This window comes from Boleophthalmus pectinirostris, unplaced genomic scaffold (assembly GCF_026225935.1).
Source record: "Boleophthalmus pectinirostris isolate CB_2022bp ecotype Guang Dong unplaced genomic scaffold, ASM2622593v1 HiC_scaffold_17, whole genome shotgun sequence".
In the NCBI taxonomy this organism is placed as follows: domain Eukaryota; kingdom Metazoa; phylum Chordata; class Actinopteri; order Gobiiformes; family Gobiidae; genus Boleophthalmus; species Boleophthalmus pectinirostris.
This window is the reverse complement of record NW_026571115.1, coordinates 26,046,199-26,062,604: the sequence shown is the minus strand read 5'-3', so window position 1 is coordinate 26,062,604 and position 16,406 is coordinate 26,046,199. Positions and strand designations below refer to the sequence as shown.

The 16,406-nt window shown below is 39.5% G+C and overlaps 2 protein-coding genes across 3 annotated transcripts; one reads left to right on the top strand and one right to left on the bottom strand.

Moving 5' to 3' along the window:
- Window positions 1–5,972: 5,972 nt before the first annotated feature.
- On the bottom strand, window positions 5,973–8,930 carry LOC110162287 (putative nuclease HARBI1). 2 transcript variants are annotated; one of them, XM_020927154.2, is made up of 3 exons: window positions 8,396–8,930; window positions 7,832–7,920; window positions 5,973–7,711 (listed from the first exon to the last, which is right to left on the bottom strand). In XM_020927154.2, the coding sequence occupies exon 3, from the start codon at window positions 7,703–7,705 to the stop codon at window positions 6,641–6,643; it is 1,065 nt and encodes a 354-aa protein (XP_020782813.1). In that variant the 5' UTR covers window positions 7,706–7,711; window positions 7,832–7,920; window positions 8,396–8,930; the 3' UTR covers window positions 5,973–6,640. The 2 variants fall into 2 exon arrangements, with proteins under 2 accessions (XP_020782813.1, XP_055008734.1); XM_055152759.1 differs by having other exon boundaries at window positions 8,615–8,930.
- On the top strand, window positions 8,604–10,967 carry LOC129408725 (myb-related transcription factor, partner of profilin-like). Its single transcript, XM_055153087.1, has 3 exons — window positions 8,604–8,895; window positions 9,262–9,559; window positions 10,618–10,967. Exons 1-3 carry the CDS (start codon window positions 8,740–8,742, stop codon window positions 10,965–10,967), a joined length of 804 nt encoding a protein of 267 aa, XP_055009062.1. The 5' UTR covers window positions 8,604–8,739.
- The last annotated feature ends 5,439 nt before the right edge of the window (window positions 10,968–16,406 follow it).

The following is a 16,406-nucleotide window of genomic DNA, read 5'->3' as shown; positions in this document are numbered from 1 at the left end:
TTATAAAGATGCATAAGGAGCAGAAATGAGGACATAACACACCAGCTGTAGCAGAACCACAAAAGGAGCAGTGGTGTCTGGGTAGAATCAAAAAACAAAAACACTTCAGAGGCCAAGTAAACAGTTTGCTATAGACTTGATTAAAAGACCTTTATTACACTATTTTCTGATCTATGTTATTATGTTACTTATTAGGGATGTAACAATAGCCAAAATATTGTGACATCGTATCGTCAGAAGTCTCACCATAATATCATGGGCTGTCATAATATATTGAATTATAAGTTTCTTTGCTTAAATGCATGGTTTTATAGTAGGAACGGCTAATAAACATTGGGAACTACATATCCCATGATTCATTTCAGCGCAGACAACATGAAGAAATATGTTTTTACTTGAATTCTTGGGATTCTGACAGTAATAATTCGCACCAACTAAATTTTGTCAAGGTATTTTAAAAGCAAAAAAGTCTTGTTGTGGAAAAAATTATATATCTCTTGAAGATAAATAATCAATCCATTTGCAAAGCCCGATGAGTTTTTGGAATATAGACCAATGTTTATTCTTGTTACAGCAGATATGGACAGGGCCTAGGGTTGCCTTGACCAAAGTCCAACAGCCTCTCAACACCAGCAGTATGTTCCCACTACATCTCCCACCGTATCTCCCAGTCTCTCCCCATGTATCTCCTAGTATCTGCCCAGAGCATTTGAGCAAGAAATACAGAAATACAAGTTACATACATATCAAAGTGAGAAGGTGACGACTCCTACTGAGGTGTGGCCAGACGACGATGCTTGATCTGATTTGCATCCATATTCACTTGCATTTGTCACTTCCTGACATTATTAGCAAGCAAAAGGGAACAGATGTATTTACATTGAAGGGTCTTTCCAACAAGTCAAATGAGTTTTAGTTACAAGACCAAATGTGTTTCTAAAAGATAAACTAATCACTATTTTAATGTAATCAATCATAATCAATATTTTCCTGTGGGGGTCTGGTCTCAGGTAGAAATCACATTCATTTACACAAAGACAGAATGAGAGAAATCTTTCCACAATCTAAATTTCTATCACAGTCTCTTATCTACAATTATATTTGCCACTCAAAAATATCGCAATAAATATCGTACCATGAGATGCATATCGTGATAATATTAAACAGAAAGATTTGGATATCCTATTACTTATGTCTACGTTGCACTTATGTCTATGTTTTACTTGTACATATACATTTATATTTTTTCAGTTTGTTATTATAATATACTGTGATGTGTGAGCTACTGCGTCCAAGTAAATCCCCCTGTGGATCAATAAAGTTTGTCTAAGTCTAATGTTCTTTCTTCATCAAAACAAACCCAGAGCTGTGTTTTGTTTCATTCACACACGTTTAACACACAAATCCTTGAAAACTACGTCACGACTCAAGGTGGAACAGAACATTCTGAGCTTGGGAGATGTAGACAGACTACCATAATAATGCAGGATTACTCAAACTCATGTGTGAATGAAACAAAACACAAATCCAGGTATGTTTTTGATCAGGTAACAACATTCTAACATGCCTTAAAGCTCACAAGAGTCAATTTTGCATAATATAGGACCTTTAAGCACCTACCCCACCCTTTATTCATGCTCTAGGCTACAGCTGAGTTTAGGATTGCCATTTCATATGTAAAAATTTAATCACACCTACTCACAAAAAGATGTCGTGGCCCCATACTGAGAAGGTGAGACTGGAGCTTGAAGGAAGAAAAAGAAGAGACAGACAGCTTTAATCACCAGTGTAGCAGCTGGAAAACAAAGCACATTGAAATTCTATGAGAATCTACACTGTCAAAGTTTTCTTGAGTGATTAGATAACGTCTGGTTTCACCTACCCCCATACCCTTCCACTTTCCAATATTATCTTGCAAAAAGCTGTTTTAGACTATTTTGGTGGTTTACAATGGACAAAATCTGAAATAATGATTCATGTTTATTACTAAGTACTAGAAAAAGCATAATGTATCTCCTTTAAACAGACCAGCCTTCAATGGTAGATGAGTGTGTCTTAAAAAGTTGCAGTATTGTTACTTTATGAAATGATTTTGAAGTAATAAAAGCATTAAATAAATAAAAAATACTCAATATGTCTGCACTATAATCAGTAGTGGAAGAAGTAGTCAATTTTGTTACTTAAGTAAAAGTATAGATACCAAAGCAAAAAAAAAGTAAAAAACAGGTTTAACAATGTACTTAAAGGGTAAAAGTAAAAGTATTCTGCGCATATTTTGAGGTCTTAAAAGGTTTCAGAAAGATTCATTAGGTCTCAAACAATAATAAAAAATACTTTTACTTTTCAGTCCTGTCCAGTCCAGTCCAGTGGAGTAGAAAGCACAAATACCTGCTACCAAGTGAAGTAAAAGAGTAGTAAAAGTAAAAAACTATCAACACAAGTACACATATCTGAAATGTATACTTAAGTAAAACACTTTCATTTCTTTACATTCAACCACTCACTATACTTAAAATTTAAATTCTTTCCAGCTTTAGTGACCAAGCATTAAAAAAAAAATACTCAAACTAATGCAATAAAGTAAAAGTAACCCATCAGTAGAGTACAGTGAAAGTTGCTCAGTCGTGTACGGCATCCTTCCTACAAATGTCTGGTTTCTTTTCCTTAGACAGTCTACAGTTTATTTTGCTATTGTTGCTTCTGGAACAAAGAAGACCAAGTGTGCAGCCTGCCTGAATACTGAGAGGGGGAGTGTGAATATGACTGTAGTGCGAGATTGCTGACTCAGAGAAAGTGTGAAAAGTATTAGTTTACACATTATTATTCTACACTTATTTTTGAGACAGTGTTCACAGCGTAGAAGGCTTTATCAGAAGCCTACCAAACGCCGTTGCCAGGTTTGTCTTAAATAGTGTTTTGGGGTAGACACGGTTTAAAATATGTTGAAAAATCTTCAGTCCTTTTCGGTCCTCGGAATATTTTCACTGCACTGCGTCCCCAAAGAGTTCCCCCCTCCCATCTGCTCAAAGTTAATTATGGCGCCATGATGATGCAGAAAATGAATACAGTTTCACTTCAGTTGTTTACCTTTAGATCCACATTTTGCTTCATACTATATAATCCTAGCAGTCTGATCTGATGTAGAACTCACTATAGACTTAAACCTGTTTTCTTTAAAGGTCCTATATTACTCAAAATGGACACTTGGGAGTTCTAAGCCATGTTATAATGCTGTTGCCTCATCAAAACATACCCTGAAATGTGTTTTGTATCATTCACACATCTTTGAGCAATCCTTTATTATGAGTCTGTCTACATTTCTAAAGCTCAAAATGCCACATTCCACCTTGTGATGTCATGAAGTGGTAGTTTCCAAGTTAACAGCTACCTTTTACCTTTTGTTTAGACAAGATTGGAAATTGCAGGGCTGAAATGATCCAAATGATTCTCGTGGAGGTGATTTATCACATGACATCACATGGACGAAATCATCCTATGTTCGATTATCTTACAACTCCCACTTGGGCCTCGGATTTGACATCACGTCCGAGCTTGAAGCATATTGTTATGTTTTGCATGTTGGACTACGTGGATTATGACTATTCCTCCATCTTTTGAAAACGCTGCCACTGTAATTAATTTAGTTTTTGAAATTTGCACTTCATTTTATGTCCTTTACAACCTTAGGGACGTTAACCCCTCCTTAAATCAAAAATCAAGAATTGTTCAATATTTTCCTCGCCACAACACTGACTACCAAACCCACAGGCAGTGATACGGACGCGACAATTATTGCAGTAAGTGACTGAAATTGTCATTTAAACCACCAAAGTGTCCAAACACAATGAGTTCATATTTACACGTCACAGTAGCCATCTTGGATTCTTATTCGGAATATTTGCTCGGTCTTTTTCCGCCACCGAGGTCCGAGTCGCGCCGTCCCAGGAAAAGGGGCGTGTCACACGTGTCGCTAGGCAACTTCCTCGGAAAACCGATTCGGAAGGATAATCGAACACAGGGAGTGTTTCTGTTTGAGAGAAGAACTCAGTTGAAATATGCAGGATTTGCGTTAAACATATGTGAATGAAGAAAAAACAAAAAAAACTCTGGGCATGTTTGTGATAAGGAAACAAAATTATAACATACATCACAAAATATTTATTTATTTATTTATCTAACCCTAACCCTAACAAGAACGTCAATCAGGCGTCATGACAACTCTATAACCTTATAGCAGTAATTTTCACTTGGAAATATATGACTGAATAAACAATATGATTAAGTATTTTTCACTACAATACTGTCATTTTGGTAGGTTCTTCCCAGAGAGCAGCGCAGGCGGGAGGAGAGCGCGAGGGTCGCAGGTGGATAGGCTACTTCCTGTTTCCATATATGCCCAGCAGTACTTTTTTTCTTTTTTTCTCCTGTCGCCTTTCTGTTTACATGCATATTAACTAATCTTTTAATATTTTCCTAGGTTGCGCAAGAAGTCGCCAAAAGTTTGTGAGGTTCGGAAATCGTTAAGGTAAAGGCACTACTTGGCGCTAATGTTGTAGTTTGAAAGGGCTACAAGGCTACAGTCGGACAGTGCACAACTTTGTACTGATCCCTCGGGAGTGTGTCCTTACGTGGCTACATTTCTCTTGTTGCAAATTGCTCCTCAAATGACTCTTCTTATTCCATAAAGCTGGTGAGTTTGTGTACTCCTGTTCTGTGCGTAATTAGCCTGCGTGGCTATTATGCTGCGCTAGCCTACCCATCCATGGCGCACATCAAAACACTCACATCAGTCTTTCCTCCTCTGCTCTGTCAGCTGTTTCGTCTGATAATTGTGCTCTAAACTGATACTACTGCTGTTTGTTCCAGAGCCGGGCTAGGACGTCTCTGGGCTCGTCATGAAGGTGTGTACAACAGTAACCACTACCTCTTCATTCTCCCGCTGAAATTTTTGGAGTCACGATATAAAACGTGACTCAAAATGTAAATTCTCATTTGTGCAAACTGTTTTAAAATGTTTACCTGACTTTGAACCATTTCCCCATTCAGTCACTTTTTACATGTTTAAATCTTGTTATTCTATGTTTGATTACACTTTTTGTCATTCTTACAGGTGAGGAAAACAAGACATAAGATTGCTAATGTTACCACTGAAGTTAATACAAGGCCAGGAACCAAATACAGAAAGCAATACCACGAGGTTCAAAAAGGACAGAATGTAAAGGCTGCCCTTAAAAGCAGAAAGGAGAAGGCAGTCAAAACACTTGATTCCATGGTGATGGTTGGGGATACGTCCCTGGAGTTTGCTGGATTTGAGATTGGGCTTCAAGGTAATTATTTAGCCAACTGTTTAGACTTATTTGGCAGTAGTATACCACAGAAGCAGACATGAATGTAATGTTGTTGCAGTGAAAGAGGAACATTCTTCTGAAGAGGAGCAGGAGTCAGAGAGAGATGGAGTGGAGCTTGGAGAGGACCACAGTGAGGAGCAGCAGGGAGCAGAGCAGACAGCAGCTGTGACCCGCTGTACCTCCTCTGTGAACAGTCTGCAGCCAGAGCAGCTCCCTTTCTTTGTTGCACAACAGAATGGCTTTGAGATGTTAGAGAGAGAACTATTGGGAGTGAGGCAGGCCATTTCCAGCCTCAACACTCGTGTGAACCACATACAAGTCTTGCTGCAACCCATTGGACACATCGCAGCCAGCCTGGCACGAATATCTACAGCTGTGGAAAGCCTCTCCACTCAATAGGGCAATGTGTTTCTACCAAACAAATGCAGTAATATGGACTTTTTGGGCTTGAAAAATGCACATAAACATTCAGACGGAGATGGCTTTATTTTGGCCTGGCCAAACCGATGGGTGGGATGGGTAAATGCAGAAAACAATAAAGTGTACCTAATCTTAATTTTCTTGAGAATAAAACTAAAACATAAGCATGTATCAGGTTTCTTGGTGCAAGAAATGAGAAGTAATGTATAAGATTAAGAAAAGTTAGAAAATTACACTGGCAACAGTGATTAGAGAAGCCAAACTAGGTCACATTTTAAAGGTCCTATATTAGGCTATTTTCTGATCTATGTTATAATTTAATAATCTATGACAAACAGACCTGGAGTTGTATTTTGTTTCATTCATACATGTTTAACACATAAACCCTGCATATTTAGGCTTGACATGACACCTAGTGATGTCATGTGGTTATAAAGGAAGTTCACTATGTTTTTAAACTTTATTCCCCTTCACTAGAATCAGTTAGGTAATTTCAGCCCTGGAATTTATCTCTACTAAACAAAAGATAAAAGATAGCTGTAAATTTGAAAACTAGTGTAAACTAGTGTGACTGAAACTAAACACAACTCCAGATACGTTTTTGTTGAAGTAACAACATTTTAGCATGTTTTAAAACTCAAAGTAAATTTTGCATAATATGGAACATTTAAAGAATGTTTAACAGGCCAGGGCAAATTCACATTACAAACAAGACAATGTAGAGTATATATCCATCTGTCAACACGAGTAAATTTTAACAAATGAAAATAGTCAAAAGTGGTGAGATTCCTTGAACACAGGCATGCATACATCTTGATTATGCACACAGAACTTAAGTAGCAGCAATCGCACTGTAATGAGTGTTGCTTGTATTACAGTTTGTGATCACACATCTCCTGTGCCAGCTGAGCTCTCCTCAGCTCTGCTGCTGAGTCTGTTTTTAGATCAGACAGAGGCAGGTGCATGGCATTATCCAGTCTTCTCACGCTCTTGATCGTATCCTCATCCACATCCTCGAGGCATCCATGACGTAGAGCCATGTTATGCAATACACAACTTGCCACGAAGAACATTCCAACTTTCTGCGGGCTGTACTGTATGCCAGATGGCTTGTCCAAGCATCTGAATCGCTTTTTTAGCATTCCGACTGTTTTGTCCATTGCACTGAATGCTTCTAAATGCCAAATGTTAAATAAGAGCTCTGGTTTAGTCTTGGGCCTGCCAAACGGAGGTATGAGCCATGTTTTGAGTGGATAAGCAGTGTCCCCGAGCAGCCATCCCTCTGGGGCCGGCTCCTTCTCAAACATGGAGGGAATCTCAGATTTTTCCAAGATGGTGGCATCTGGAGTTGTAGCAGGGAAATTAGCATACACTTGTGTTATTTTACAGGATGCATCACAAATGATTTGAACATTGATTGAGTGGGTTCTTTCATTATTAATGTACTCTGCAGCATTGTCAATCGGAGCACGGAGAACCACATGTGTACAGTCGACTACACCGAGCACATCGGGCACTCCAAACTTCTCTTTGAACTCCTTCTTCACATTGGCTTGACTCTCATGTGTGTTGGGGAAAACAATGAAGTCGGCAGCATGTCGCACCAGGGCCTTGGAGACTCCATGGATGGCGCCGCTCACAGCTGGTTGGGAAATGCCTCCTGTAGAACTCAGAGGATTCTGGACAGAGGCAGTGGCAAAGAAATGCAGAGCAGCTTTGACCCGTACTGCGACAGGGATGCTATAGGGGCAGGATGGACTCTTGGAGGACAGGTCGTCTGCCAGCAGGTGACACACCTCAGTGACCACCTCACGGGAAAGATGCAGACTGTGAAGGCACTCATCCTCTGTGAGAGCGAGGTATGTAGTTCTGTTCTTGTGGACTCTCTCCTTCCTCCTCTTCACAGCAGTAATGTTCATACCAAGGATGTACTCCATTTAAATCTGCAGAGAGATTAGAAAATGAGGCTACTGCATACAGGTACTCTTTTTTTATTCGTTTCTTCATCCAAGAAATTTTAACCTAAACTTAATAAGCACATTGAAGGTGATGGAGTAACTTACCTGAAGTTGTTGTTGCATGTAGGCTCTGATCCACGCACTCACCTCTGGGATGTGTTGGTCGTGCTGGCTTCAGAGGACCCTCAAAATGGCTGAAAGAAAGAAGGCGGAACTTGGAGGAGGAGGGGCGAAGTTTCTGAGCAAGAATTCCTTTTGTTCAGCGATGCAATGGGGCATTTAGTTTGGCCTTTTAAACTTTTAAATGGATAACTTGATGATATAAGGCCGATTCAGCCTAGCCTATTTCATTTCAAAGATATAGTGCGAACGTTTAAACATTTATAAAACATAACATTAGGCCAAGTCAGTAAGCACCATATATACCTACACAAAAAGTCACATTAAGAAAATCTGTTTGGGCAGAGAATAATGTGGTTTCGGGAGAGTATTCTACAAAAGATTCAATAAATATATTAAAAAGCATACAATAAAATCTTCTAAGTTATAAGATAGTGGTTTGTTAAGAGCCATATTTTTTTGCCCTGGACATAACCTCTGTTTTATTTCACCCATTTAACTCATTTTTACCGCCCAAACAAGTTAAATTCTGTTTCCAAGCCCGTTTACCTTTTTGCTAATACTTTTTACTTGTACTTTGTTGTCTCTCTTTCGGAGTGATCGTCAGTCCCCGCGTGCGCTTTGACGCATGAACAAACAATATTTTACAAATCATTGAAACTCAGTGCCAAACCCGCTCAGTAAAATGGTTAGGACACAAATTCACCAGGGAAACCAAAGTGGGTGAATTATTGTCCCAACAGGGAAAACTCGTAAAACTTTTCTCACTGGTGTCTCTTGGCGCGGGCGGGGCTTGGAGGCATGCGACATAGAAAAGAAAAGCATTTGGCACCCTTCCCCCGTGAGCACCCCAGTCCAGCGCGCTGCTCTCGCCACATTCACCCGAGGAGCACATGGGGCGCCGGGTTACGCTTAACCTGGAGGATTTCCCGCGAAGTCGTCGGGGTTTGCGCTTCACGGATGCAGAAGTTTCGCTACTTGCGAATGAAGTTAAGAAGCGCAAAAGTATCATTTACGGCAACGACAACACCCCCCCGCAGCCGCACCAGGTGTGTACAACTCTGAGAACAATTCAGGCAGTTTAATGCAGCCAAATTCTTCTCAACTTAACTATGGGGCACTTTGGCCATTTTGGAGACAGTAGACGCAACAGCAGGTTAACACGTGATTTTACCGTGGTTCTTACTTTAAGACGGAGTGAAAATAAATAAAGGTTTTAGTTACAGACAATAATTTGAGGACTTTTCACCTTAAAAACATGTTTTACGTTTTATAATGTGAACTGATATGGGAACAGTCCTAGTTTTTAATCTTTCTGAAACCCAGGGATAAGCTATTTGTGTAATTTCACTTTAAATATTGTTGACCTGTGTTGTTTTGGCCGTGTTTAAATCCAGATGCTTTGCCTTGTACAGGTGAGGCGGGCATGGGAGGAGATTGCGGAGATAGTTTCGTCTCTGTGTGGCATCCAAAGAAATCCTGACCAATGCAGAAAGCGATATAATGACATAAAAAGACGAGGACAGCCAGTTACCCCGGTGGTGCCTCGCCAGACAGAGAGGGCTGTGTCTCCACCCAAGAGAGAGATGCGCGTGGTTCTACGAAAGAGAGGAAGGCCACCAAAGAAGCGAGAAAAAGTCACCAAGACCGTCTGCCCAGTACCAGAATCTAAAAAGAATGTGGAGCCACAGGATTTGGAGTTCGAGGTTCATGGTAATGTCATTTAGATTTCAACTCAGTTAAGGTCCAGTAATATTTAGGCACACAGTAACCCAAGTTTTGTCACTTATGGTCACTTATCAACTAAAACATGCAATTTGATAAGGTGGATGATGGAAGGTGAACCCCCTCACCCCATATGTTTTATGAATTCTTTCCACAAACAAAGAGTCGGGGCAGATCCAAAACAAGTGAGGGGTGGTTTCATTTTTCACTTCACAAAATGTAGTTTGTGTTTTGCAGTTTGTGTCCATTGTCTTTCTAAGAACACTTTTTACCAGATAACAGCAATGTACAAGTTTGAAGCAGATTTCCCTTTGCTTGTTGGTGATGAGATATTTGTAATGTTGAGACATTTTTCCATGGAATATTGTCAATAGATTCCGGCTGCTAGCAGCGCACGAGTAGGGCTCCGTTTGGGGGGTGCACTTGTGGTGATAGTCACTCTTTTTCTGCGGCGACTCATTATAAGAACGAGTTTAATTGAAGATGAAGCCAAGTAAGTTACTTTTGAAAAGTTTTTCAAAGTTTGGTGTACAGCGTCTTCACTCAGGCCTGCTCAAGCTTCCATCTTTGGGTGCTGGCCCTGTCCTGCTGCTTCCCCAGTTTAGGCTCCTGGCTCCACTAATGACATCTTCTGTGGGGTACCCTGTCGTCATATCACCGAATACATCTCAGAACGTCCAATAAACAAAATGTAAAATAAAATGTGTTAAATTAACACTATTGAGTTAGTTAGTTAAAATAAAATGGCAAATATTTGTAGGGACTATTTTGTCTTCCCCAAATATTGGCCCCTATGCAAACCTACGCCCTTGCTGGGAAGTGCTGTTGTGCCCCATATCTCACTATAGCAGGGCCTTCTCACTTCAGTCTGTGGTGACTTTAAACAGTTCACTTTAAAACTGCAACTGATTTTAATTGCCACATCTTTTTAGCGTATTTACTGTATATACTGCGTTAGTCATTTCAGTTCTAGTTTATACATTCTTTACTGAACTGTAATTACCGTTCAACCAATCCCAATACTAACACACTGTAACACTGTGCAGCTCCTATAGAAGAGGACCCAGACTATGAACCGAGCCCGAAGAAGCGAGCAGCGGTGAAGCCAGTCATACCTGAAGTGGTAACCCTCCCAGTCCCACCGTCCCCCCGCGCGGCCCCTTCGTTGCCCAAGCCCAGGAGCATAGCGACGGACAGGCACCCCTTCTTGGAGCTGCAGCAGGCGGGCTTTGACATGCTGCAGAGCGAGCTGTCGGGCTTAAGAGACAGCATTACGAGTCTGGAGAGCCGCATGAGCCAGATGGAGGTGCTGCTGAGGCCCATAGGACACATCGCCAACAGCCTGTCTCGTATCGCCAGTGCTGTGGAGCGCCTCACATGCCCCCCATCGCCTTAGAGGTCTTCTTATGTAAATTGACTGAGTTTTAAGCCATGCTAGAATGATACTACCTAAAAAAAAACATACCCGGAGTTGTATTTATTTCCATTCTCATATTTGTGAGTCACCCTTTATTACTAATCTCTTTACGTTAACAAAGTTCAAAATGCTGTTCCACCTTCTGATTTCATGTAGTGGTAGTTTTCAAGTGAACAGCTACATTTTCCCTTTTGGTTTAGTAGAGATGGACAAATCCAGGGCTGAAATTCTCCTGATGATTCTAGTGAAGATGTATAGAGTTTAAAACACATTGGAGCACTTCCTGTAGTGCCATATGACATCACAAAGTGGAACAGCATGTATTGTGTTTGAGAGAGGAACCCAGCCTAACTATGCAGGATTAGTTTGTTAAACATGTGCGAATGAAACAAAACACATCTCTGGGTATGTTTCTCACCCCTGTTGGGCAAGTTACTTCAAAACTGTAATGTGTTATTTATGACTTGTTACCGTCATTTCTAAACAATACAGCATTACTGTATTTAAAATGTAAGACATTACACGATTACTACCCTGACTGAACTAAGGACTGAACTAGGGCTAAACCAGGACTAAACCAGAAATGAACCAACGACTAAACTAGGACTAAACCCGAGCTGAACCAGGACTGAACCAGGTCTAAACTAGGACTAAACCAGAGTTGCATTGGGACTGAACCAGGTCTAAACCAGAACTGAACCAGGACTAAACCAGGACTAAACCGGGTCTAAACCAGGACTAAACCGGGTCTAAACCAGGACTAAACCAGAACTGAACCAGAACTGAACCAGGTCTAAACCAGGACTGAACCGAGGACTGAACCGAGACTGAACCGAGGACTGAACCAGGAGGACTGAACCAGGAGGACTGAACCAGGACTAAACTAGGATTAAACCAGAGCTGAACCAGGTCTAATCCAGAACTAAACCAGGACAAAATCAGGTCTAAATCAGGTCTAAATCAGGACTAAACCAGAGGAGAACTAGAACTAAACCAGGTCTAAACCAGGTCTAAATCAGGACTAAACAAGCAGACCTCCGGGCCCGTCCCAGCGTTTCACCACTGCTGATATCACAGTAATTTTTCTGAATATGTATGAAGAAAAACAAAAAAACCCACCACTATAAACCAGGTTAAAAAGCATTGTAACACGTTTTTACCAAGTAAAATATTACCTTTTTTTCCCCTGTAATGCCTTGTATTTCTGCGTTTTAGCAAAAAGCAATGCAGTACAGTAATTCATTACTTTTATAATGCGTTACTCCCAATACTGTTTCTCACAAGGAAACAACATTCTAACATGGATCCGAACCTCTACAAGTACAGTATCAAGACCAAAGTAAGTTTAGTTTAGTAGGTTTGAATGAATTGTGACTAAGTGACTATAAAAATAATCATGGTCATATTTTGATAATTGGACTCGTTAACTAGACTATACAGATATTATTGAAACAAAATGTCAAAAAATAATGAACAATTAATGATTCATTGATAACACTTTATACGTAGTTTTATATTTAGAAGCCTTTGTTTTGTTGACAATGTTTTAAAAACGTAGGGAAAAAATAAAATAATCATTTAACTAGTCAGCTAATCAACAAATAGATAAAGCTTGTTGCAGCCTTCTAGTTCGTACTCCAAATACAAAACTTGTAGGGCCTTATCTTGTGATTTGCCATTTGTATGACGTACACCTGGAACCCCCACAGCTCAGTCCTCACACCTTTTTATATGCAAATCTGACACAGCATGGACCTTTATTCAAATGTATTTACTGCACAGGGAAGGAACCGTTGCAGAGAAAGTCTAGAGGGGGTAAAAATCAAAGGTCCAAGTTACAGTTTGTTCACATTTTCAGGTTCAGTGTGTAGTTGTAATCTCCCAGAGCAGAAAACAAAGGTGTAAGTAAGACTAAAGCTGTTAAATTAACACTTGAGTGCAGCTATTTAGAATTATTGTCTTGACTTTTTACCATTTTAATTAATTTTATACCATCTAGATCCTAAAAAAAAAGACCTATAGCATGCATTGCAAAGAGCTAAAGATAAAACTATTTGTGATTTTCATGATAAATACACTTTGTTTTGTAAATATTCTCTAGAAGTCTATTTTGGTATAGTCTAACTTTTTATTTCTGTTAAGAAAATCTGAATGTACAAAAGAAATAATGGTTTGACTTGCTGACTGATCGACTACTATGGGACCAGAACGTGTCCAAACTTTTGTCTGGAACTGTTTGTTTTTTCTTTGTTTCTACCTCATCTCGTGGTGTAGTTGGTAGATGTGTATGTGTATGTGGTTAAGCAATGGATGGCTCAGTTTGGAGGCAACAATACTTTTTTTTTTTTTACTTGATAGTTGTTCCCAGTTCTGTGACTACACTGATTTACTATTTTTGTTTTTAGTTGGTGCTGAAGGTCCAGTGTTTAAGGTTTTGGCCTCTCCAAACTGTAACCTGTTTTAGTTTATATAATTTTGTTTATATAAATATGTTTTTACTGGTCATGTGGCATAATACATGATTAAAACACTGTACCATGTAGGCAAGGCAAGTTTATTTGTATTGCACAATTCGTACACAGTAAGTCTAAGTGCTTTACAGAATAAGAAATACATTAAAATCACAATAAAAACAAATCAAAACATAAATAATCATCATAAAATTAGACAGAGAGAGAGACATTCAATTAGAGAGAAGAGAGCAGAATGAAAACCTTTCAGTCATATGCAGCTGAACAGAACCATTTTGAGCCTGGATTTAAATAGTGTTAAAGTAGAGTCTGTCTCACATGTTCAGGAAGTGTTTCAGATTTTAGCTGCATGAATCTGAAACGCTGATTCCCCGTGTTTAGTCCTGACTCTGGGCACCAGCAGGAGGCCGGTCCCTGTGGTCCTCAGAGTGCGACATGGTTCACATGGCACTAACATGTCAAAGATTTGTTTTTTTTTTATGTCACAGCTGTACTTTGGTGTTAGGACATGGAAAGGCTTGTACAAAAGCAGAGCCGCTTTAAAGTTTATTCTCTGAGCCACAGGAGCCAGTGCAGAGACCTGAGCACAGGGCTTATGTGCTCTTAGTTCGAGTCAGGACCCGAGCTGAAGTGTTCTGTATGTATTGGAGCTGTACTGTTTCTATACTTTGTGACTCAGTTGAATGTGTTCAGTCTAAAGAAATATTTCCTTTACACTGTAAACTGTTATATAATGTTTTTTTAAATAGTTCTTTTGAAAATAAAATGTAAAAACTATAATAATTGAATTGGATTTTTTTTTATTTTGTACCTTTAGTAAAAGTTTCCATCTGTGAGTTTATTTTACTTCTATTAGTAGATATGAAACTGGTTCCCTCCTCGCCTCCCCAAAGCAGTCAGACAGCAATAACGCAGTAATCCAATCTTATTACAAATGGTAGCTGTATATTGTTTAGTTATTTTATTTTTTGTAGAGGGCCAGCACATATTATGCACATTTACATGTAAATATGTAAAGATTATAGCCACCTTGTCTTATTATTCCAGGTTGTCTTATTAACAATTCATTACATGGAAAGCTTTAAATTTTTTATGGTGGTATCTTTCGTTTCCTCTCTTTTTTCATCATTTTGTCCCCGTATTTTCACATGTTCACATTTTTGCAATTCCCACTTCCCTATTTCTTGAAGACATTCCCATCACCTCTGTCTGGCCCTGTTAAACTACATCTTTCTTCTCCCATTCAGCCCCTTTTTATTTCTTCTCCCAGATGAAATATTTATCCCCTGCATTCTGACAGAGTAGCAGCAGCCCAGCCACGGGAGTCAACCTTTTCAAAGACCTCGAGCCTGGCAGCTTAAGACTGAGAGAATGAGCCAAAGAGGTGAGAAAGAGCATGTAGGTGAAGTCTTAAAAAAAAAAAAGAAAACGTAGCAGGATTTTAACTTCAAACGCCCGACGATGGATGATGATGAAACAGCCTCTTTCTCATTGGTGCAAACCGAGAGCCGGAGAGGAGGAGAGCCAGATCATTCAGAGCCTCGAGCGATTCTCACACCAGTCAAACCACCATTAAACACCTCTACTCATTTGTATGCTGCATTCACACTCTGACGGGAAAAAAAAATCTCCAGCCCAGTGGGTCCTTGTAAGACTATTACTACAGAAGAGATTACAATGCGCTTGGAGAGTACTCATTGTTAGTGTAAATAAAACAAACTCAACAAGGAATTTTTACATGTTGTGGCTGATTCATCCACATCTTAACAGTGTTGATGAAGAGCACGAAGATGAAACACCAAAATTTCTAAACTATTTTCCTGTGTTTAGAATGGTTGCCAAAAAAGAATGAAAATAAGTCTGGGCGGGTGACAATACAGTGAAAACACAATAGCTTTAGAAAGTGGCGCCATTATTCAGCTCCAAAGACGTGATGGTTGTCAGCTGAAAAGAATAAGGCAGTTTTGTGGAGCCAGTCACGAATAAATAATGATAAGGTTCAACATTTGTGGATCATGAGTTTGGAGATTTCTTTCAAAAACGGTAAATCTCTCATAGAATTCTATAGGCCCCTGTTCTCCGTCGGAAATTATGGCCTTGCAAAGCAAACTAATGCACATCCATAACATTACACACACACATAACACGCTCAGATATTCAAGGTAGAATCATCCCATTGATCATTGTTTTCTTTCCCTTCACTGCAACATGAAGTGTCTGAAATATATGATGTTATGTACAGTGTTGATATTATACTGTTGTAATATTATTGTATTGCTTCACTTGATGTTGCTTAAAGGTGCACTGTGAAACTTTTCTGGTGGAGGGTCTGTCACCTGCTTGTCTTGTTCCAAAGTATGACATTACACACATCCAGGGGTGTAGTGGGTATGGTAAGCGTGTGTACGTCCATCCACTTCTACCGAAGTGAAATATAAAAAAAATAACAAAAATAAAATAGCTACAACTTAAATGTCAAACCAGAGCTATTGGCAATGGTGAAAACAACCTGCATGGGCTCATGATATCTGCAGGACTGTCATATAGAGACATGAGACATGAGGGACCAGGACTGGACCAGGACAGAAACAGGACCAAATCAGGTCTAAACCAGGACTAAACCAGAACTGAACCAGGACATCACATCGATTACGTCATGAATTGCGTACCCCCACTTAAAAAATCCCCACTACATCACTGCACACATCTATTTAGCATTTATAAATTGCAGGTGTTTTTATTGATCCAAAATACATGAATTCTCTTTGTGAATAGAGTTGCCTCTTCACAGATCTGACCTATAATGTAGCCTGTAGTTGTCTCCCTTGAGATAGATTGGTTTTATCTCTACTGTGGAACATTCTAGAGAAGACATGTAAGATTCAGGCCTGGGGGCCAAATTTGGTCAGTGATATAATTATATTTGGACCGTGAGATCATATTAAAT

Excerpts from the sequence above, each read along its gene's own strand:
- LOC110162287 (XM_020927154.2), bottom strand. The coding sequence starts at position 7,705 with ATGGAGTACATCCTTGGTATGAACATTACTGCTGTGAAGAGGAGGAAG.
- LOC129408725 (XM_055153087.1), top strand. The coding sequence starts at position 8,740 with ATGGGGCGCCGGGTTACGCTTAACCTGGAGGATTTCCCGCGAAGTCGT. Across the intron at positions 8,896-9,261 it reads CCCCCCCGCAGCCGCACCAG|GTGAGGCGGGCATGGGAGGA; the intron begins GTGTGTACAACT and ends TGCCTTGTACAG. Across the intron at positions 9,560-10,617 it reads TTTGGAGTTCGAGGTTCATG|CTCCTATAGAAGAGGACCCA; the intron begins GTAATGTCATTT and ends AACACTGTGCAG.